The sequence below is a fragment of the Catharus ustulatus genome, chromosome Z, assembly GCF_009819885.2.
Source record: "Catharus ustulatus isolate bCatUst1 chromosome Z, bCatUst1.pri.v2, whole genome shotgun sequence".
Taxonomy (NCBI): Eukaryota; Metazoa; Chordata; class Aves; order Passeriformes; family Turdidae; genus Catharus; species Catharus ustulatus.
In genome coordinates this window covers 63,562,707-63,585,149 of record NC_046262.2, presented here as the reverse complement: position 1 = coordinate 63,585,149, position 22,443 = coordinate 63,562,707, and the positions used below count along the sequence as shown (strand labels likewise).

General features: G+C 42.6%; 1 protein-coding gene across 6 annotated transcripts in view; it reads left to right on the top strand.

Annotated features, from left to right (window-relative positions):
* Positions 1-22,443, top strand: part of TDRD7 (tudor domain containing 7) — a 46,009-nt gene that overhangs the window by 15,680 nt on the left and 7,886 nt on the right. For all 6 annotated transcript variants that reach the window (XM_033084743.2, XM_033084742.2, XM_033084741.2 and 3 more), the window contains 5 exons: positions 3,111-3,196; positions 4,317-4,531; positions 18,070-18,650; positions 20,818-21,004; positions 22,007-22,118. In XM_033084743.2, the coding sequence (XP_032940634.1) occupies positions 3,111-3,196; positions 4,317-4,531; positions 18,070-18,650; positions 20,818-21,004; positions 22,007-22,118 (1,181 nt within the window). The remainder of the gene's footprint in view (positions 1-3,110; positions 3,197-4,316; positions 4,532-18,069; positions 18,651-20,817; positions 21,005-22,006; positions 22,119-22,443) is intronic.

Here is a 22,443-nt window from a genome sequence, read left to right as displayed (position 1 = left end):
TTGACTGAGACAAGTCCTGAAGGTGACAGACTGTCTCTGCCCCACTTCCCAGTTTGGAGCGAACTGTTACCTTTGTGCAGTTTTTGACTTTATTACCCACCCTGTCCCTCCATGTACCCACATCATAAGAAGGGACATCAATGTTCTCAGGGTTGCACGTGCATGGTTTTCTCTTTTTTTCTGTTGAACATCTGTCCTATTATGGCAGATATGTGTTCCTGCCTTGACAACAATGTCCTGCCAGACTTTGCTTGGATGGTACAGGTATTGGTGGTCCACCCAGTATCATGTAGTGAAACTCCTCAGTGAGGCTGCAAATGGTGGTTTCCTTGTAACTGCCAAAGTCTGTGTCCCACCTCTATAGTATTTTTTTCAGTGATTTTCATGATCACAGATTCAGGGGCTTGCCCCTTTGTAGCACTAAGTGGAAAGGGTGTTCCCCTTCCACTGGTTCTGTCACACTCACATGACAACAGAGAAATGCTGAAGGTAGTTGTCTGAGGCTTTCTTGCAGATGCTGTTGCAAGGTCTGAGGCTTGTTTTTATAGCAGCAATTTCTCAGGTTATCCTGACTATCTCTCCCTTCAGAGGCAGGGAGAGATCTTGCTGATAAGGCTAACTGCAGAGATCCTTGTGTCTGGAAGGCGGCAACATGGATGATAACAGATTCAGGTTCTTGGTGACCCCCTTGCTTGAAGCAGCATGAGCCGTTTGCTGCTGGCCACCACCTGGCCTTGCTGCTCAGATAGCGCTGTCCAAGGGCCAAAGAGCAGATGGGGGTGTTGTGGGCCTTACCAAGGTAAGACAATTGGCAGGGAGGGGCATTGCTCCCCTTCGTTGGGAGGCGGTGATGTGAGGCAGTGAGATGTGACTAGCTTCTCAGCTGGAGCTGCATATGGGGGCTTGGCAGGGCTGCATGACTGGTCAGGCATTTTTGAAGGCCCAGGCTGCTGGTGCAGCTAGGAGGCCTCTTGCTGGCAGCACACTTCTAGCAGCTGGGGAACATGAGGCCTTGCAAGGAGCTGAGTTGTCCATACCTGCAAACTGAGGGGAAGTGTGTTTGCCCTGGCACTGTCTGGCCGTGTTCCATGTCATTGTTGGAGACGTGTGACCATCGTGATCTGTGTAAGCAAGCAGCCCATCACACAGTGCTTGTCTGATTGCAGGGCTTGAAACTGGTGATGACTGGGCTCAAAGACGATGTCAGCACCACACTGTGGGAAGCTGTTGAACCACAGCAGAAAGCACAGGAAGAGCCTACATGAAGTCTCTTAATACTGAGAGGATCCCAAATCAAGTTAACTTTTATGTGCAGCAGAAGGGAGTCATCAGCCTTCTGTTCCAGGTTCCTTTCCAGGGTGTTAACGTGGCATATCTTACATAGGGGACATCTGCCCTCTTCCTCACTGGAACTTTACTGCAGTTCTGACTGGCCTACCCTGCAGTCACGTCATTTGTGTCACCTGAGGTGGAGCTTAAGGTGATACAAGTGTGTATGGCACAGAGCACTAGAACACAACTGTGGATTCCTATTGGCAGGCAGGGGTAGCAGGACAGTCTCCACTGCTCATGGGGCTATTTCATAGGATTGTTTTGCGTTCTGCCTAGCAAAGCTGGTAGTCTCTTTTGAGTCTGCTTCCATTAGGAGGACTTCTTTAACTTGAGTATCCATTCAGCTTAGAGTTGTCCATACTGGTAGATACACGTTCAAAGAAGTGGAATCCTGGATTTCTTGTAGCATCTGCATGGGCAGCCATAGCCACCTTCTAAGAAGAGACTGCTGCCACTTTGTGTGGGCATCTGAGCTGTGCCCAGAAGGTCGAGGGTTTTTCTGTAATGCAGGTGAAGTGTTGTAAGAGGCTTTTCAGATACCCAGAAAGTACCTGATGTGAGTGTAAGTTTTGGTTTTCTGTGGGCAGCTTTGCTTTTGTACTTTCAGAGTTTCATAGATGTGCTTGTAGTTGATCTGCTGCTGCCTGGCACTTGTGGGCATGACTCCTGTTCTGTAAATTGCTGAGCTGAGCAGTGCCTGTCCTGACAGCTAGTGCTGTGGGATGTGCCTCAGAATAGAAGTATGGTCTTTGGTACAAGTGATATCCCATAGCTGGTGGAGATGGTTTCATCTAACTGGGACAGCATAAAAGCAGGGAAAACAAATTAATGTTAAATCTTTTGCGATGATCCTTAGAAGAGATGTGAATGTGGGAGGTCTCTTTTTGATTCATGGATATGCTCTGATTAAAAATCAGTGTGATGACACATAGGACTACGTGGTCTTGTCTTCCTGTTGGAACTAGCCTCAGCATCATACTTGAACTGCTGTCCTACCTTCTCAGAGTCCAGGTGAAAATCACCCTTGATGTTTTCTGTACTTGGTGAGGTTTATGGCTTGCTCCACTGTTGTTCCTGAATTCCAGAACTGGCCCCTGGGCAGACATCTTCTGCAAAGCCTGCCCAGTGCATGTGCAGAGTCTAATCTGGTCAGGAAATGCCTGGTTCAGAGGCACTTGCTGTGCTGTGGTAGAGGTAGTGCCTAGTCTTTGAATTCCCTTCTCCAGGTCTTGTTCCGTTTTGCTTGCAGTGTATGTAATTATTCCACAGTTGATTTTTTTCCAGGTCTCTGTGAACTACACAGTGCTGTGGCCTCTTCAGTGTCAGGAGCTCATTTTGGTGTCTGTATTCCTGAGTAAAAGCTGCTGCTCTCTGGGGGACCCCAGAAGAATACCTGCAAGTGTGACATTTGTGTGCTTTCAGTGGGAGGGATCTTCAGAGAAGAATCTGTTAAACAGAGTAACCAACAGCATCCACAGAAAGACCTTGGATGCCTATGTGCTCCTACATGCTTTTCCTTTACTAATACCTTTTTACTGTGCTTTGTCTCTCACAATAATGAGAAAAATTAATAAAAACTAGAAACCATCTCTTGATCTGTCCTGTTACTGCTGGTCAGATTGTCTTCCTGACAAGGACATCATGACTTGTGCAGGAGGCCTTCTAGGAGTGTGTGAAGTGTGTGGAATGCGTTTTGGTTTATGTATAAGTCTTAGAAGCAAGTGGAATGTTATTTAGAAAGAGGAGTGGTTCTAAACAATTTTTTTTTCCAATTTTAGGTCTGAGAAGAGACTGACTGTCCCACCACGGTTTCAAAAGGAGTTGCAAGTTCACCTCTCTAGAAGCTCTTCCACAGAGTCAAGTGGTATGCCCATTAAGAACTTTTTTGTTGACTGCTCAGAGTGGGTGTCATGTTAAAAAAACCATCTTAGTAGTTACTTTGAGTGAAAATGGGCTTGGATGAGGAATCAAGTTCTGTGAGTGAACCTTTTCACTCTTATTTCGTTGTGCTGAGGAAATGTGTGTTTGCCTCTGAGTCTTCTAGGAAAAACATTGGGCAGTAAGTGTCAAAGGCAATCACAAAGCCAGTGTGAGGAGTTTGGAAACAGGAGGAGTAAGCTTAACTTCACCGATGGGGTAGGAACCTGGTATAAGGATGAAATCCTGACTTTCAGAAGTAAGCAGCAATACTAATGTATCTGTCCAGCAAATACTCTTCTCCCTGCGTGGCTCAAAAGTTGTGCAGCTGAACGGGGTGGCTTTCTTTGTGACTTGTCAGCCTGATTTCTGAAGCTTCAGGTCTGGTAGCAAATACACGCCGCCAAAGGGAGAAGAGAAGTAGAGATAGGGCAACAGGTAAGCTAGTGATGTGAACCTTCCCCTGGAACTATGACTGCCTAATTCCCACACACAATGTATGAAACTGCCCAGAGCAGCTGAACAGTTGTGACTTTTCTTGCTCGTCTTGGAGGGCTTCCTTGGATGGAGTAGCATCTGCCTGCTGGGTGGAGACTTTTCCTCAGGACATATCTTAGAATGAAAGGCAAATCATTGGTCTGATTTGTACACCTGTCTGAATGTAGAAGAACATTCTTGGTTGTCGTGCAATAACTTTGGTGTTTTTGTACTCAGAAAGAAATTATCTTGTGCCTCACTTGGAATACGCCTTACTGTAGTGTCTCAGCTGCAGTGGGGATGAGGGTTCTGTATCCTCTTCCAGAATCCCTTCAGAAGGAACATGTAGCAGCATCTTATGAAAATAGCCAGTGATTGAAAATTCATCTTTAGGTAGTTACTAAATGTTCACGTTTCCATAGTTCTTTGCCATAGGAAGTGACTGAACTAGCCATGCGTGGCAGGAGAGCCACATTTTAGAGTTGGTGCTATGCTGTCAGCTCCCTTGTTTAGTTTTTAAGGACAAAGGTAGTCATCTGTTTCTGTTTGTAGAACTGTGTTTACTTCAAAGCTGTGGTTTTTTTTAATAGATAGCTTGAGTACATCAACTACAGAGACACATACGGTTTCCCCTGGCTCTTCTGCCGATGTCCATGAAATTCAAAGTCGCATTAAGGAGCTGCTGAACAAGTATAGCAGCGGTGTCAGGCTGTCCAAGATGCCTCAGGTCTACCAGGAAATGTTCTGGGAGGACCTTAGCACAGAAGTGCTCTACCAGCTTGAGAACTGGCCTCATGTGTGCACAGTAAGTATTGAGCCGTTTTTATGGAAGATGCCAGTACCCTATAAATTTCCAAGTGTTCATTTGCCAAATGTTATATGTACCTGCATTTCCCTTCATACTCTGTAGCAGTGACAAAAACCTCCAGCCCCCACCACCCCACTCCCAAATTGTAACAATGCCTTTTGAAACCGCAGAAAATCACTGTTGATGGACTAGTGTTTCGAAGAAGGAAGGTCAGCCTCTGTGGTTTTCTGGAGCAAGTGCTTGTGATTGCCACCTGCTGACTTGCCACCTTTAACTGACCCCAGTACTGACTACTCAAATAGCTGATGACAGCTGATGTCAATGCCATGTTTGTTGCTCTTGGTTTGGGTTTTTCCCCAATGGCTTTTTATGCTTTACCTCCTCTTAAAGCTATAAGCTACCAACATCCTTTGTGAACACTCTGAGGTCTAACTGTATTTATCTTTCTATAGACTTTTCCAGAGGTCTTTCTCATCTTAAGCTAAGGAATTTTGCTATGTGAGTTAGGTTTATGGTACAATAATAGGTGAAATTGAAGAGTGGTAATTCTGGGGAGAGAGATTACAGCTAGGCCCTTCTGATGCCTGTTTTACCCCTTGATTACCAAGGGTGTCATTACCTCTCTTATCAGGAACTGGTATCTGGCTGAGTGTCCACTTAGAGATCTGACAGATGACTTGCCATCACCACTGGGTGGAGGGTCCTCAACTGCTGTACTTCTGTCTCCTCTTCTGCATTCGTGGGTCTTTTATGGTGTCATGCAACTTTGCATCAAGGCTTTGTTTAGCTTTACTTTACTGGGCCAGTGATACCAATGAAGACTTTCGGCTTCTTTAGTATCTGTCAAACTGTGGCACAGAAGAGTATTGAAATAATAATAATAATATTTGTCTTCCTGAAGTGCATTTTTTGTAAGTCCTACTAAGTCTTTTCTCATATAAAAGCATTAAATGCCAAACAAACTAAAAAAGGAATTAACTGAGTTGAATAACTGCTCTTCAGGAATACCACCATTTGCCCGCATGTATGGTATTCTCAGAGATACATAAAATGTGTTTGTAACACCTTACTACAGAGTCTAGAAATGTATGCAGTCAACAGCAATTTGTTTTGCTGGTTGGTGATAGATTCCTGTGTTATCTATAAAGCAAGCTGTTACGTCTTGAATTGCTTAATTCATGCAGCAAATTTTAGTCTTTTTTTTGTAGCTAATGTTCCAGTCAGTCCTGTTCATCGAGGATCTTTGTTCTGTTGGGTCTGCTTGTTATCTGTTGGGTCTATCTCTTTCTTTCTAGCATGCAAATAAAGTCATTTAAGCATAAATAAGCGCTGATTAAATCCATGGAAACATTGTAATACAATGGACACAGTACCACAGCAGTCAGAACTATCAAGTTGTTTTGGCACAATCAGTCTTATTGTAGAGAACTGTTAATGAGCTTCTAAGGCCCGTTTCAGTTTACTGACTTACAAAATTTTAATTGTGGCTCAGGCATGGAGAAGTTTGAATTTGAAGGCTACTATACATCTCTAAAATATAATCAGTTCCTGGTTCAAACATATAGTGTGCAGGTGTAAAGTTTTGTAGAACCTTTGAAATGCAGAAGACAGACTGTAGTCTCCAGTGAAGACACCAGTGAAAGTAAGGATATCTGATATCTGATTTCTTCTTGTTTTCTTACACTGGGAGTAACTGCCAGGCTCAAAAACATTCCTGGTGTTTCTTTTATTATCTTTTTAAAGAAAAATACATTCTTATTGTACTCATTCTGATCAGTGTAGCATAGTTACAAACCAGCTGACAACAAACCTAATACACTTTCAGTATCTCCAAGCTTTTAATTTGATGACTGTGCTTTGGAGCGTATCACTTCTGAATAACTTTGCATCTCTGAAACTTCTGTTTGAAAGGAAGGAATTTTATCTAGAAAATTGTCATTTCTATGTTTTTACAACCATGAGTAATGGACATGTTTCCTATTAGAGAGTTCAAGTCTCCAAATGTCATTGAGAGTTGCAGGTTGATGATCTTGTTTTCAGTCTTCATTCAGGCAGGAGGTATTGATGCTGACTCTGTCTCCGTTTGTCTGTTACCTCCCTTCTTTAGGTCAATTTGGTTGAGCATCTTACTTGTAGCAACATATTTTGCACAGCTAAAGTACAAAGTTACCAAGTAGTGGCTAGCGGTCACATGTTGTAGTTTAGCCTTCATGAGTGTCCTAGTTTGGAGGCCCGGTGTCTCCTAAGAAAGGCAGGAGCCTCTCTTTGAAATGGAGAATGTAAACCCGCTCCTTCTAAATTATTATAAATTTGAAATCAAGCAGCTCTCAGGCAAAGATATGGGAATTAGGAATAACAGTTCTTTACTAGGGAAAGTCAGAGTACAACCTGACATCCCGTCAGGCAGGGTGCTGGTAGCAGTCCCATTAAATGGTGACTGCATCCTCTTGCAGTGACAGATGTGGTTCAGTTGAAGCAGTGCTCTTGTAGAAGGTGCAGTTTCCCTCTGGAGGTCCAGTGGTGATATGGAGGAGTCCTGTTTCCATCTGGAGTCCAGTGGAGAAAGGGCTCCCTTAGTGTCCCAAAACCTCTGTTTTTGTCTCGGTAAGAAATGTTGGGCTCTTCCCCCTGGCTGGAGCAACTTCCAATGGGATGCAGTAATTTTATCAGTCCCACAGTGGGACTCAATGGGCCATTAGCAGAAAATGACTCGCTGGAGGAAGGATGGGTTGTGAAAAGATAAAGAACAATGCCCTGCCTGGCTTCAATGGATGGCCCATTAGCAGACCCTCCCACCTTCACCTTTTTTTATCAGAATTTTTTACCTTTCTATTTGACTAATTACTTTGCCATGTGTCTTTGAGCAGCTAATGATCCTTATTTTATACTTCCAACTCCTGTCTCATTTCTTATCTGTCTACATATTTTTGTCACAAATCTTTCTCACAGCTTAGCTGTTGTCTTAAAATTCTGAGTCAAAGTTGCATAGTTTTTGTGCATTTGGGCTCAGCCTTGAATCCCTGGGATGCAGGCAGCTGAACGCATGAGAGAGAAAGAACATTAAAGCAGAGGTCTGAGAGGCATGTAAATTTAAAATTTCTTCCTTTTTTCTTTGTAAGTCACAACCTAAAATGTAATAATAAATTCATATTTGGTATTGGCAACATGGCGAAATGGTTCCCTTTGCAGTCTAAATACAAACCTCATTACTGGGTTGTGTGTATGTTTAAGTGACTTTTTCCTTGTACATGCTCAGCTCTCCTCACTTACTTGAATTCTGCGAGTGATTCAGGTGTGATGTGATGGTGATTCAGAAATGGCAGTGCAAGAGAAGCCTAAACTCTTAGATGTTCTCTTAGAGCTCTTGCTTGAATTTTCATGGTTCCTTTCCAAAAGCTTTTAGAGAATTAAGCAGTCCTAGGACATTAGGGAATGTCCTTGTGTGGATGTTTAGTTGGTTTAAAGTTGGAAATGGACAAGCCTTGGATAGTTTACCTTCAGAAAGGCAGGAAATCGTGGTGGGATTACAGTAATTTCACGACTATAAGGCGCACCCTTTTGACTAAAATTTTCCCCGGAACCCGGAAACTTGCCTTATAGTCCGGTGCACCTTATCTGATGGACAAAGTTCAGAAATTTGCCTACCTGGAAGTGAGAGCTGGGAGCCGGCAGGGCCACGGCTGCCAGGTGGAGGCGGGCGAAGTGGCGGTGGGCCCACCCCGGCCCCGTGGAGGCGGAGCCGCCCCTCCACAGGCACGCCCCAGCCCCGTGCAGGTGGAGCCGCCCCTCCAGAGGCATGCCCCAGCCCCGTGGAGGCGGAGCCGCCTCTCCAGAGGCACGCCCCGGCCCCGTGGAGGCGGTACGGCCCCTCCAGAGGCACGCCCGGCCCCGGTGAGGCGGCATGGAGGAGCAGCGGGCATGCCCCGGCCCCAGTGAGGCGGCACGGAGCAGTGGCGGGCATGCCCCGGCCCTGCCGGGTAGAGGCAGGACTGGGGGCCCGAGGCTGCTGGGTTGAGGCGGGGCCTCGGCCAGCAACCGTGCGGGGGGAGCTGGGAGCGGGGCCTCGCTGCAAAAAAAAAGTGCACCTTATAGTCCAATGCGCCTTATATGATCTACAAAGTTGCGAATTTTGCCAACTCCCCGGGGGTGCGCCTTGTAGTCCGGTGCGCCTTATGGTCATGAAATTACTGTACTCAGAGGTAGCACTTGGACATAGACTGGTCAGAATTGTAACAAGTGAGTTTGTAAAGGATGCAAATACAAGCTGAGCTGGCTAATACTGCAGGCTTGTTCAGAGTTATAAAGAATAGGGCTCTGAAGCGGTATGTAACCTTATACCATGTTTCTGGCCCATAAAATTTTATTGTAATCTTAATCACAGCCATGGACAGAAAGGACTCTCACAACATTAAAAAAAAGTGGGTTTTTTTTCTCTGTGGACTTTGAAGTTTGGGGAAAAGGGATCTTGGCATTTATAATAGCTTCATGCAAAGCTGCTATGTATTATTATCCCTGTAGCATTGACTCATTATGGGAAAATGCAAGTGATAAGTATTTGCAAAATAAATAGAGAAGGAGTATTCCAGTTGGAAGGAATCTATCAGTGATATCTAGTCCAATTGCCTGAGCTGTACAGGAATGACCGAAAGTTAAAATATGTTATTAGGGGCATTATCCAAGTATCTTTTGAACACTGTCAGGCTTGGGGCATCAACCAAGAAGCCTATTCCAGTGTTTGACCACCCTCCTGGTAAAGAAATGCTTCCTAACATCCAGTCTGAACCACCCGTGACACAGTCCTCTGCCTAGGAGGCCGTATTTCCTAGCTGACTCACTTTGAAGGTGACCACAAGTTATTTCCTACAAACTTCACACATCTCTCAGATTTGCTTGTCACAGCAGTACAGTGTTCTCAGCAGATGTCTGGGAAGTTGCAGTCTCCAGTAAGAACAAGATACCAACCCAGAGATTTCTCCTGAGTGCTTCTTCGTAGCAGACACTACAACACCTTTGAAACCAGGGTCTCTCACCCATGTTATTGCTAACAGTAAGGGCTATGCAGTCAAACATTCCCTTTTCATACAGTGCAATTCCTCCACATTGCCTGCCTGCCTATCTCTCCTGAGGCGCCTGCAGCCCTCCATCCCAGCATGTCAGGTGTGGTGCTTGTTCTGCCAAGTCTTGCTGACATCAAAGAAATCGTAGCTCTGGGAACTAGCCAGTGCCTGACATTTATCCTGTTGGTTTCTCATACTCTGTGTGTTGGCATAGAAGTATTTCAGATGTGCTCCAAAATCAAGTCCAACCTTCAGCCAAATACCACATTGTCAACCATGGCACTGGTTGTCAGTCCAGTAATTTATTGAATATCTCCAGGGATGGTGACTCGGCCACCTCCCTGTGCAATGCCTGACCCCCCTTTTCAGTGAAGAAATTCCTCTTAATCTCCAACCTGAACCCCCTTGGTGCAGCTTTAGTCTGTGACCTCTTGTCCTGTCACTGGTTGTCTGGGAGAAGAGACAGACCCCTACCTGGCTACAGGCTCCTCAGAGGGAGTTGCAGAGGGTGGTAAAGTCATCCTGGAGCCTCCTCTTCCTCAGGCTAAACAACCCCAGCACTTTCAGCCATTCCTCATAGGAATTGCCCTCTCCAGCTCTAACCCTTCACCAGGTTCTTTGCCCTTTTCTGGTCTTGGTCTAACACCTAAATGTTTTTCTTGTCATGAGGGGCCCAGAACTGGACACGGAACCTGAGGTGTGTTCTCACCACTGTTGAAAACAGAGGGGCAGTCGGTGCCCTGGTCCTGCTGGCCATGCTATTGCTGAGACAGGCCAGGATGCCAGTGGCCTTCTTGGCCACCTGGGCACAGTCCTGGTGCATGTTCGGGTTAACCAGCACCTCCCTTTTCTGATGGGCAGCTTTCCAGGCACTCTGCCCCAACCTGTAGCACTGCACAGGGTTGTTGTGACCCAAGGGCAGGACCTGACACTTGGCCTTATTGAGCCTCACACCTTTGGCCTTGGCCCATCAGTCCAGCCTGTCCACATCCCTCTGCAGAGCCTTCCTGCCCTCCAGCAGAGCAACATTCCCACACAGCTTGCTGTCATCAGTGAATTATGCTGAAAGTACACTCAATCTCATACAGATCCTCAAGAAAGATTTTAAACAGGGTTGGGCCAAATACTAATTCCTGAGGAACACCACCTGTGACCAGTCCCCATCTGGATGCAGAACCAGTCACCTTCACTCCCTGGGGCTGGCCATGCAGCCAGTGTCTAACCCAGCAAAGAGTGCTCCTGTCCAAGCCAGGGGCTGCCAGCTTTTCCAGGAAAATACTGTGAGAGAGGGTGTCAAAAGCTTTGTTCAAGTCTAGATGGACAACATCCACAGCCTTTCCCTCATCCTCTGGGGAGGTCACCTGGTCATAAAAGGAGATGGGGTTGGTCAGGCAGGACCTGCCTTTCCCCAAACCCATGCTGGCTGGGCCCAATCCCTTGGTTGTCTTGTGTGTGCTCTGTGATCACACTCAAGATGTTCTATTCCATAGTCTTTGCCAAAACCAAGGTGAGGCTAACAAGCCTGTAGTTCTCCAGATCTTCCTTCTCACCCTTTTTGTGGGTGGGCATCACATTAGCCAACTGCCAGTCATCAGACCTCCTTAGTTATCCAGGACTGGTGATAAATGATGGAGAGCAGCTTGGCAAGTGTCTCTTCCAGGTCCTGTAGGGTGAATCCCACCCTGTTCCATAGACTTGTGTCTAAGAAGCAGCAAGTCACTTACAGCCAAAAAAGCATTTTATCCATCAGGACAGATGGATCCTGTCAGACCCTATTATACCTTGTGCCTCAGAAAGTCTTCCATGTTTGTAAAACCTAAAGTTTTGGTGAAAACATCAATCGTAGAGCTCATATTTTTGTAGAATGAGTAACAAGAAGACACCTTTTAATTGATAGAGTGAAGTATGCATATTGAATTGATTCTAGAGTTATCTTGTGGAAATTACCACCTTAGTCTTTGTCTGTTTTCTGAAGGAACTGGTAGAAAAATAACACTACCATTCTGAATTTTGAAAGCCCACTTATGCTAGAGGAGATACATTTTCTTGTCTTAACCTTCACTTAATCTCTTGAATGTCTGGCAAGGTATTGGACAGGTCCCACAGTCTGTCAGTCTTGAAAATATATAAGTAGAAAAAATTGAGCAATTAAGGGGGAAGTTAGCATATATTTGTTCACTGGTTTGGGGGTGTTTGATTGGTTTGTTGTTTGTTTTTTGGTTTGGGCTTTTTTTTTTTTGTAATAGTCATCACTACAAGTTGAAGTTTATTACTACAGAAAGGTAGAGATTTTTTTAGATAATAATGAGACCTGCCTGAGATGACAATGGGATGTTGCCTAATTGACTGGTAGGATATTTTGTTTATCTTTTTTTAGCTGTATTTAGTTCTCAGATTATTATTCATATTTTACATTTATACATGTTGGGACTTTTTGCAGAAAGTAAAACTAAAGTCTTGGGAGGATGCCAGGATTATCTGGTGAACAAATAGACAGAAATAATACTGAGACTCTTGTTTTCTGAATCTGGTCTTGGGCAGTACACCATGTCTTAACAAAATAGGTACTACATACTAATGCATCAGGCAACTGAGTTTTTACAGTAACATTCACAGTGAATTAAACAGGTATGCCCAGAAAAGAGGAGGATTACCATGGTAGAGAGCCGTATTCCTTGAGAAATTTTGGTTTTTCAGGTCTTTACTCTCAGAGAAGGAATTTCTTTACCACAGTTAAGCTGTGGGAAGCCAAAGTCATCCTTCTAAACAGAGAAACAGACTTGAAACAATTAAAAATCCAAGTCCAATGTACTTTGCACATGAAGAGACAGTGAAACAGGCTGTCGCATCTGGTAGTATGTATGAATGAAGGCTCACAGTTTTACACAAACCGTGAAAGCTCTTTCCAGTAGATGAGCTCTTGGATTATGTTAACTTTCTTTTGCCATGGTCATTGAAGAATTCAGTGTTTAGACACAGTGCCACTAACCATTTAGAACAGAGTTCAGAGAACACATTTTCTACCTAAAATGTAATTGGATGTGCTCTACATACTTCAGCACAGAGCTGCCTACGGTTGCTGTCAGCCTCGCTGAGAAGATGGTGTCATAGCATGTATGGAAATGAGCCAGTTGATGACAGAAGGTCCAGAATAACTTCAATGTCCAAACATGGTGTGAGAGCAGGCTGTAAATTGATATACCTGAAACTCAGTCCTGGTGGTGAGTGGGTAGACAACATGATGCACCACCAAATGAAGTCAGACTCCATTTGACAGCATCTTTCCTTATTCCTGCAACCTGTGCATCTCCTGTGTGTTGAATCTTGTACATTTCTAACCTTGTAGGAGAACTTCAATACATTATGAAGTAAAGGCTATTACAGCCAGAAAGAACTGCTGACAAAGTTGTTTGCTGATCCTCAGTGCTGGCATAAAGATGTGAGGAATAGGGGCAACCTCAACAGTGTAGGGTGGTTAGATTGTTAGCTGTCTTACTGCATCACAGTTTCCTTTGTAATTGTGTCTTTTCAGAAGCCAGAGTCTTACAAGCACAAGAAACTGGACAACAAGTATCTTCACTGTGATGTGCAGGGTAATGAAATGGGAGGGGAAACAGGATGGGTAGAAGGGGGCAATCTAAAGACGCTCTTGAACTTTGTAGAGCTTACCGTCCCAGTCCTGAGCACAAGCCGAACCTGAACAGAAGCTATCTTGACAATAGATTTGTTTAACAACAAAAGAAAATAAAAAATATTTGAAGTATGACTTGTATTCCAACATTTCAGTTAAGTACAGAAGAAATGACTGACAGAGACAGAATCACTGAGATTGGAAGGGACCTCTTTTGATTAGCTGATGCAACCCCCATGGTCATGCAGAATTATCAGCAGTCTGTCCAGGTCTGTATCCAGTCATGTTTTTAGCAATGGAGATGCTACAGCTTTTCTGGCCAACATATTCCAGTTCTGTTTCATCTTCCCAGCTGACATGAGGCTTGGCTAAAAACAAGTGTTTTGATGTGTTCTTTTGTTGTTTAGGGTAAGAAGATAGGTATCATAGCTTCCCATGCAAAATAATTAATTGCATATCAGACTAGAAGCTGTAGAAGCTGGAGTGGATTCCAAGGATTACCTGTAACTGGATAATGTAAGAAGCTTCCACATCCTGGTAAGGGAAAAGCTCCTTACTGAGTGATGCCACCATGTGCAGTGGGGATCTTCAGCCTTTCAAGAGCACTGGCCAAGTCTGGTGTTTTCCCCCAGTTTGGTTGCTCTGGATACGTACACCGCAGTTCTATAGTTTAAGCTCAATTGCTTTCAGAAAGCAGCTACATGGAAGTACAGGGAGGAGTTGAATGTTAATGTTGAAGCAGATCTCACCACTGCCTGGGCAGACCCGAACTGTAGAGGGATGGGCAAAACCAGTGGGACCTGAAGTTGTGGTGGCTGCCAGTGACAGAGAAGAGGTGCTGTCAGCAGTGCTTGGATGCAAGGTTGAGCTGATCAAGGCCTTGAAACCGAAAGACATTTAGTCTCAATAGAAACTCTCATTTCAAGGATGTGTTTTTTCCAATTCCTTCTTGGAAGCTCTTGATGCTCCAGGAGGTTACCAGTATCTTACTATCACTGTACACACAATTAAGCAGGGCTGGCATTGGAAAGTGGTTACTTTCTTTAGTTTATACATGTTAGTGCAGTGGTTTTTTTGAATATTGTCAAGCATATATATGCTAAGCTTTTGTCCTGCCAACACATACAGGAGCATGTCTACCTTTGTGCTTGCTATATGTGTATGTCAAAACAAGGGGACTTGCTCTTTTGCATTCCACTCAGTTACAGTATCAGTATTTATCTTGGGAATATATTTTTATTTGAAGTTTTATTATTTCAGTCTCCAGATTTCAGTTTTTAAGAGCTACTTCTGTTATTCAAGCCGAGGACAAAAATATTATTCTCCTGTGTAGAACAGCTTCACTCTCAGTTGCCCGGATAATTCATTCTGCCAGCTGTTGCCTCTGCTTTGTGCTCTATATTGGAGAGGTGACAAGAGGCAAGGTTACAGAATCACAGAATATTCTCAGTTATAAGGGACCCACAAGGATCATTGAATACAAGTTAATGTATTCAATGTCCTGCACAGGACATCCCCAAGAATCACACCATGTGCCTAAGAGTGTTGTCCAAGTGCTTTTTGAGGTCTCTCAGGGTTGGTGCTGTGAGCACTTTCCTGAGGAGCATGTTCCAGTGTTCAAACCACCCTCTGGGTGAAGAAGATTTTTCCTGATATCCAACCTAAACCTCTCCTGACATAGTTTCAGGCCATTCTCTCTGGTTCTGTCACTGGTCACCAGAGAGAAGAGATCTGTGCCTGCCACTCGTCTTCACTTCACAAGGAACTTGTACACCTCTGCAACTCAAGTCTCCTCCAGGCCGAACAGATCAAAGACCACAGCCATTCCTCACAGAGCCTTCACCTAAGGCCCTTTTCTACCTTCATTGTCCTCCTATGGATGCTTTCTAACAGCTCAATGTCTTTCTTCCATTGTGTCACCCAAAACTGCCCCCAGCACTCAAGGTGAGGCTGCCCCAGTGCAGAGCAGGACAATCCCCTCCCTTGCCTGTCTGTGATGCTGTGCTTGATTCCCCCCAGGACAGGGGACAGGGTTGGCCCTCCTGGCTGCCAGGGCACTGCTGACTCATGTTCAACTTGCCATTGACCAGGACCCCCAGGTCCCATTCCATGGAGCTTCTCTCTAGTTTCTTGTTCCCCAGTCTGTACACACATCCAGGTTTTCTCATCCCAGGTGCAGAATCCAGCACTTCCCCTTGTTAAACTTCATACTTGGTGGTGGTTGCCCAGCCCTCTTAATTGATCAAGGTCAGTCTGCCAGACCTCCCTGCCTGTGTGGGAGTCAACAGCTCCTCCCAGTTTTGTATCTTCTGTGATCTTGCTTTAGTGCTCCTTCCAAGGGTTACTAAACATCCAGGTCATCTATGAAGATGCTGAAGAGCACAGGGCTGAGGTTGGAGCCCTGTGGAACCCCACCAGTGACAGGTCACCAGTCTGATGTCACCCATTCACTCTAATCTTTGTGCCTGATCCATGAGTCAGTTGCTCATCCATCCCATGATGTGTTTATCCAGCTATGGGCTGGATGTTTTGCCCACAAGGACACTCTGAGAGCTTTACTGAAACCCAAAACGATTATATCCACTAGATCAGCTGGGTGAGTTATCTTGTCATAAAATGAAATTAAGTTTGACAAGCAGGACTTTACCCTCATGAATCTGTGCTGGCTGTGACGAATGACTGTGTTGTCTTTTTCAGTACCTCCCAGAATAATAATGTGCTTGCAGAGCTGGACTGTCAGCCATACTAATGGGAGGTACCTTGAAGGCAAGTCTATAAGCTCAACAGGAAACCTGTTTGAGACATCTGTGCTTAAGAAAGGGTGGCTGTTTTCAAGTGCTGCTCACGAGTGAAGCTGTTTGCTTATTAGTGAAAGTTTCTGTGGCCTTGAAAGTGGTCTGGTTCCCGGAGATGTCGTGTCCAGGGCCAGGATTTGGACTCAGTAATTCTTGTGGATTCTTTCTAACTCAGGATATTCTATGATTCTGTGATTCTTGTGATGTCAACCTGTGCTTATTTATATTGAAGTAATCTGAAACAATTTACTGAAGTAGCATTTTGCTGTCTCTAAATGGTTTGTGCAGTCAGCATATACATCTTCTTCAAAACTGAACTTCAGTGCCTAGAAAACACCAAAGCTATTTTTGGAGTTAAGAGGCTTAAAGATCTCTAAGGATCTTCTCTCCTCAGTCTGCTGCTGGTCTTTAGTGTGCAAGGGTTTATAGTCCTGTCAGCAAAAATTTATTCAACTCTGTTGCAGCTCTATTTAAAGACCACTAGCCAAGAGAAGGGGTACCTCTGCATGCAGCTTCTTCCAGGCTGAACTACCATACATTGCAACACAGCCTTCTCAAACAAATTGTTGTCTTGTTGTTTCTGGAGCTAAAAGTTTCCTTAGCTGGTCATATAAATTAATTCCTCAGTCCTGTGCATGGGCACATGGGACATCTTTATCAATTCCTCTCTATCTAGGATGTCACTGTCTGCCAAGATAGCATGCTCTGATTTTTTGGCTGTGTGACTTGATAACACTTTGGTCTCCTGCCATGCATCAAAGCTTTTGCAAGGCTTTGGTAAGTTTTTTGTTTGGTTCTATTTTTAACTGAACTCCTTTCTTCTTCTGTGGTGCAAAGGGCACAGTAAGATTCCTCATATCAGAGGGTACAAGTATAGGTGTTCTCTGTCAGGAATCATTGAAGGCTTCTTTGCTTCTTCTAGATTTCACTGCCAGACATGTTTATTGTCTCTTATATCAAGCAGACTAGCAGAGATGGCCAAGAACTTAGCTTTGTTATGTCTTACTCTTGCAGGAAGAATTTCTATTTTGGTTTTTCACTGACAGAGAATAATTAAGGCATGCTACCAGGAATGCCTGAATTATTGTGTGAGGGTTCTCTAACATGTTTAATATTTTTTTATGTCTATGAAAACTATTTTCTTTGTGTCATGCTGGTGTTCATGGAAGTTGACCAAGACCTACTCCCAAGAACCTTTTCACAGATTGTTTTGGCACCAGCCTAGACAATGTAATGAAGAACAAGTGTGTGGAAATGCTCTTCTATAGTTCATTTCCTGACTCTTAACTCAGATCATCATGTGGCAATTTGGGCTAAGTGGGATGAGGTATACATAGGTTGAAACTGCAGTTTTAGGAAGCAGAATTTTATTGTGAGTTTGTGGCTACATTTCTCAAAGGGTACTTTCGATGATGTAACTTCAGACCATGTGATATACTTACTCTTGAACTTAGCAAAGGGTGGATATGTAGGGACTGACAAAATATCTGGTTCTGAGGGATTTAAAAGAATCTGATCAATTCTATTGTGAAATTTATTACAAAACAGAAATTTATTCCTTGATTTCAGAACTTTTGTAATTCCCTGAGCAGATAGCCTGCCTGACAGCACTGCCTGGCAAGTGTCTTATTGTTTCTGAAGTACAGAATCAAATCTCCTTTCCCTCAGCAAACTGAAACTTTTGTTTATGATCTGCTTGCCTGTGGGAAGACTGGGGAGGTTAATGTGCAAAAGCTGTAAATTTGTGAGGGGTGTCACCATCTTCTGGTCCTCCTAGAGGGAGAGACTGTACTTCTGTGGAGGCCAGTCCCAGTTGTATTGCACAGATTAGATATTTGCCTATTACTGATGTGCTCATGTGTTTGGAACCCTTCAAAACAGAGGAGGAAGCATTACAGGAAATGCTAACCTGTAGTAACTGTCTCAAGATTAGCTCCCTGTGGATGTTCTCTTCAAAGTCAGTATAAAATGCATGTTATAAAAGTGAAGTTGGCAAAACAATTTAGTATTAGAGATGCAACTGATTATTAACTCTCTTTTTTGTTTTCTAAGGTGGAGAAAATACACAGAGGTGATCCAATGGATGGATTTATTTATCCTGCTAAGAAAATACCACCAGTACCAAAAGGTGATACTGAGCAAGAAAAGGCATCTCAGAATGTTACTTCATCAAAAGCAGATCCTTTGTTAAAGCCAAATATGGAGACCACACCTGCATCACTCAGTAGCGACTTCAAGGCAAAAGTTGTTAGCCTCTTGCTGAAGTATTCTAATGGTCTTTGGGCTCATGCACTTCCCAAAGTGTACCAAGACACTTACCAAGTAAAATTTCCAGAAGACATTCTGAATAATCTCGAGTTGCTGTCAGATGTATGTGTTGTGGACTATGTATCTGGAGTCCCCAGAAGGGCCATCCTCTATGCTAAACCCCAAAGAGGCATTGATGAAAATCTGAATGTCACTGAGAAAGTCAAGAGGCATGATAGTATGAAGGCCACAGCTGAACAGCAGTATGAAGACTCCAAGGACCAGTACCTAGAAAACATAACTGTTCCTGCTTTAGTCATTCCATCAGAAGGATCTGTGTCCATCATGGTGTTAGAATTGAAAAACACTAATGAGGTCCTAATTAGGCAAGTTTGTATTTTGGAATCTATCTTTTTTGCTTTATTTATAAATTCACCTGTTCATATTATGTAGGTCTGCCAGAAAACAATAGATGAACAGGAGATATCAGACTTTATTATTTACTTATTTTGCTAATGAAAAGTAAGAATCTTTTGTTTGTGTATTTAAATGGAAGTTTTCTGAAACTTTTTCTGTCCTGGATCAATCATTTATTAATTTTAGCTTGTCTGAGAATCAAGGCAGATTTGACTTGCCATTGGAAGACTTTATAAAATAATCTCACTACAACACAAATAGTAGTATTCAAATAGTACTACTATTGTGCTTATTAAAATGCTTTTTACTTCTTACATTAACTAGGCATGACTTGAGTGCACTCAGATTCCACTTGTGGAAAGATACGCTTTCATCCAGCAAAAAATTACTAGTGTTTCTTGATTTGGTTCTTTCTCAGCCTAGTCTAAGGGGACAATATAAGAAGTGCATTTGTTAAATTACATCTGTTACTTCTAGCCTGCTATGCACATGTGACTTAACTCTACAAAACTTTCCTCTGCACCTTCTAGTTCTGGCATCATTTAAAACTTACTGTTAGCTTTCTAGTCTTAGCTTTCTAGTCGGTTATTTTAAGTATTGGAATGCTTTGAGTACCATGGATTAAAATACCGTAAGGCACTGTTGAGCTGAGGGTGGTTATGTAAAAATTTCTCTACTAAGCAGAGATCCCAAATTTTGAGGCATGTTTCTTGGACAGTACTGAAGTTTCTGTTTGTCAGCTCTGTGTAGGTACATGGTGATAATTAGTGGTTTCTTGGTCCCAGTTACAAAAATTACTGCTCCATGTTCTTCATGGGCAGTCATTTATCCTGATATGATGAAATTAGCCCTGAAGGGATTAGGATTTTTTACCATGACAAGAAAATGTTAATGTAGGTGTATAGGGAGGAAACAGTGCATGGGCTCTTCTTTTCTTACATGTCCTACTAGTCGCTTTCTGCTGACCCATGCAAGAACTACGTAGCAGCTGTTGGTTGATGTTGATTTTTGCAGGACCAATAACATCAAGATTCCTATTTCAATCTCAGGGATGGAGTAATATCTCTTTTGCTAAGTTTTTTGTCTGAAACTTTTCACTTGCAATACAAATGAAGGCAAAGCTGAAAGATGCTGGTTTTGGTGCTGTTTCTGTTTTGAGATGTGGATCAATTCTCAAAGAATTCTAAGGTAGTCAGAATAAAAGTGAGGTGATAGAAACACTCCTAGGTATTTGCTAGACATTCACAACAGAGTGTTTGAAGATAGAGATAATACACTAGGTGCTGCAGTTGAATTCTCACAAGAAATAATGAATAAAATAGGGAGTTAGACAGGAAATTCCAAAAGATTCTTCTGATTTCTTCTGAATTTGAGTTACTCCAACTGCCTATTAGGCAGTATCCTTATGAAACAAATGTCCAGTAAACTTTTAAGTAACGCATATGTGACTCTCACCCCAATTTATCTCCATTATGGAGTAAGTGAATGCTTGCACAGAAACAAAAAGGCTGTTTCTAGGAAAATCACAGTTCCCTGGAATGTGGTCAGATTTAACATAATCTTTATAACAGAGTTATGATATCATGTTATGTTACAATATCTGCACTGTCTCTGGGCCTATGATCTAAACTGTGTGGTAGAATTGAGTATCACGCTCTCTATGAACAAGCTGAAACAGTAGCTACTAATACAAATTTGTGGGTAAATTTTCCTTTTGTCTGCTCTGACCTGACCTGTTTCTGAAGCATTCAGAACTTCCCATTTGGATTTTCCAGAAAATTTATATACTTGATTTCAGAAGACCTGTGTAACACAAGCAACACTAATATGAATCATTAGGTCAGCAGCCAAATATCAGAATAAATCTGGAGTATGAGAATAAATAGTTCTTGGTTTAACAGCTAGTTTTTAAAGATACTTTAGATGCTTTGGATTGGCTAAACCTTAGTGAAAACCAGATTAAGATGGTGTTTGTTAGTGACAAAGTAACTTTTTTTTCTAAAAAGAAGAGTTTGGACGAAAATGTTAGAAAATTTATATCATGTATTCATATATGCCTGTAAATGCTCTTAAGTTTTTATTCAACTTTTTTGAAGTTGCATCCTAACACTTGTGGTTTTTTGTAAAATATTGTAGGTATGTGGGCAAAGATTATTCTTCTGCCCAGGAACAAATGGAAGATGAAATGAAAGCATACTACAATCAGAACAGTACAGTGTCACCAGCTCAGTCTCTGAGTGTTGGGCAACTTGTTGCAGTCCATGCTGAAGAAGAAGCCTGGTTGCGTGCACGGATAATTTCTCTAGAAGACAACAGAGTAAAGGCAAGCAATTTCCTCTTCTGGCACTTGGACAAAGAATTGAGACAAGCTTGTTCAATTCTTAAATATACTGCACTAGTATTCTTTCTTTCCTTGCCCTGAAGTGCTTCTGATTTTCAGGTATATGAGAAGTTAAGACCTTGTAGAAGTTATATGATTGACAAATTAAATGGTCTTTTAGGTTTTTCTCATGAATAGTTTGAGTTTGGGAGTTTTGGTTTTGGTTCTAAAAGGGGCTGGGCCCTACAGCACTTTTGTACTGAAAATGTACCTTTGATAGGAGGAATAGTGTGAGAAGGATACAAGAAGAGAAAGGGAAGAACAACGTTCAGCTCTTGTCTGAAATCTTGTACTGAAGTATCTCTAACATGCACTAAATAGCAAAAAAAAGAGAGAAAGAGTATACTTTCCCCTTTCAGGAGATCTGGTGTTTTGGGAGTTACGTCGTATGCATTTTAGTTAAACCCCATTGACATTATTTAACTCCTCTGTTAAACTTCTCCTGTGCCAAATAGATTCTTCATGCCAGATGCAGTGAAATTAGCAGTTTCCATACTAGTTTCCTGCATTGACTGTGGTTTTTATATCAAAGTAAAGACAAGCTTAAATCAAAATTATTCTCTTAATGTAAAAACAATAGGCTAAACTTAAAATGGCATCTAAGTGGTATTTGCCTTTTCAACACTTTCAAACTTTGTAAATAAAAGTTGCGACTTTATTACCTTTCTTCATGTAGTTTGAGATAATATATGCTGAACTCTTCCAGCACTTATCCTGTTTAAAGTTGACATTCTGTAGAACAGTTAGAGAGGATAGTTTTATAGAGATCTTGAGAAGAAGGTTTTCTCTAAAATCATGAAATTAATGGTACTGAACTAGCAAAAAGTAATTTGTCTGTGGCTGTATAGAGAATGTGGTAACCGAATACATTCTCCCTAGACTCAAGAAAACATACTTACAATTATATTTGTGATCTGTGCTTTTAATTCCCTTTTCCATTGTCAGGTGTACTATGTTGATCATGGCTTTACTGAGTTTGTTGAAAGCAACAGTGTGTGCAGACTACAGAAACAGTTCAGATCACTTCCTTTTCAAGCTGCAAAATGTAAACTGGCAGGTAAGAGAAAGCCAGTGCTGACTGCACACATGCTTACTGCTATGCTTATGTTGGCACAGCTTATGGATTGAAGCCTCTGTGAGTCTGGAGCTCTGATTCTTGTTTGTAATAGTTCTGCAAGTGTTTGAAGATTTTGTTCAGCCCAGCTAGTCTAGACATGGGTATGCATAGAAAGAAGGAAAAGGAAGGGAGAAAGGATGTGAACAAAATTTTTACAGAAAATCCTTGATATTAGAAGACAATTTTATCCTCGACCTCTGTAATGGAGCTTAATTGTTTCTGCACTTAACATGGATGTCTTTGTCCCTTTAATATATGTGAGCCT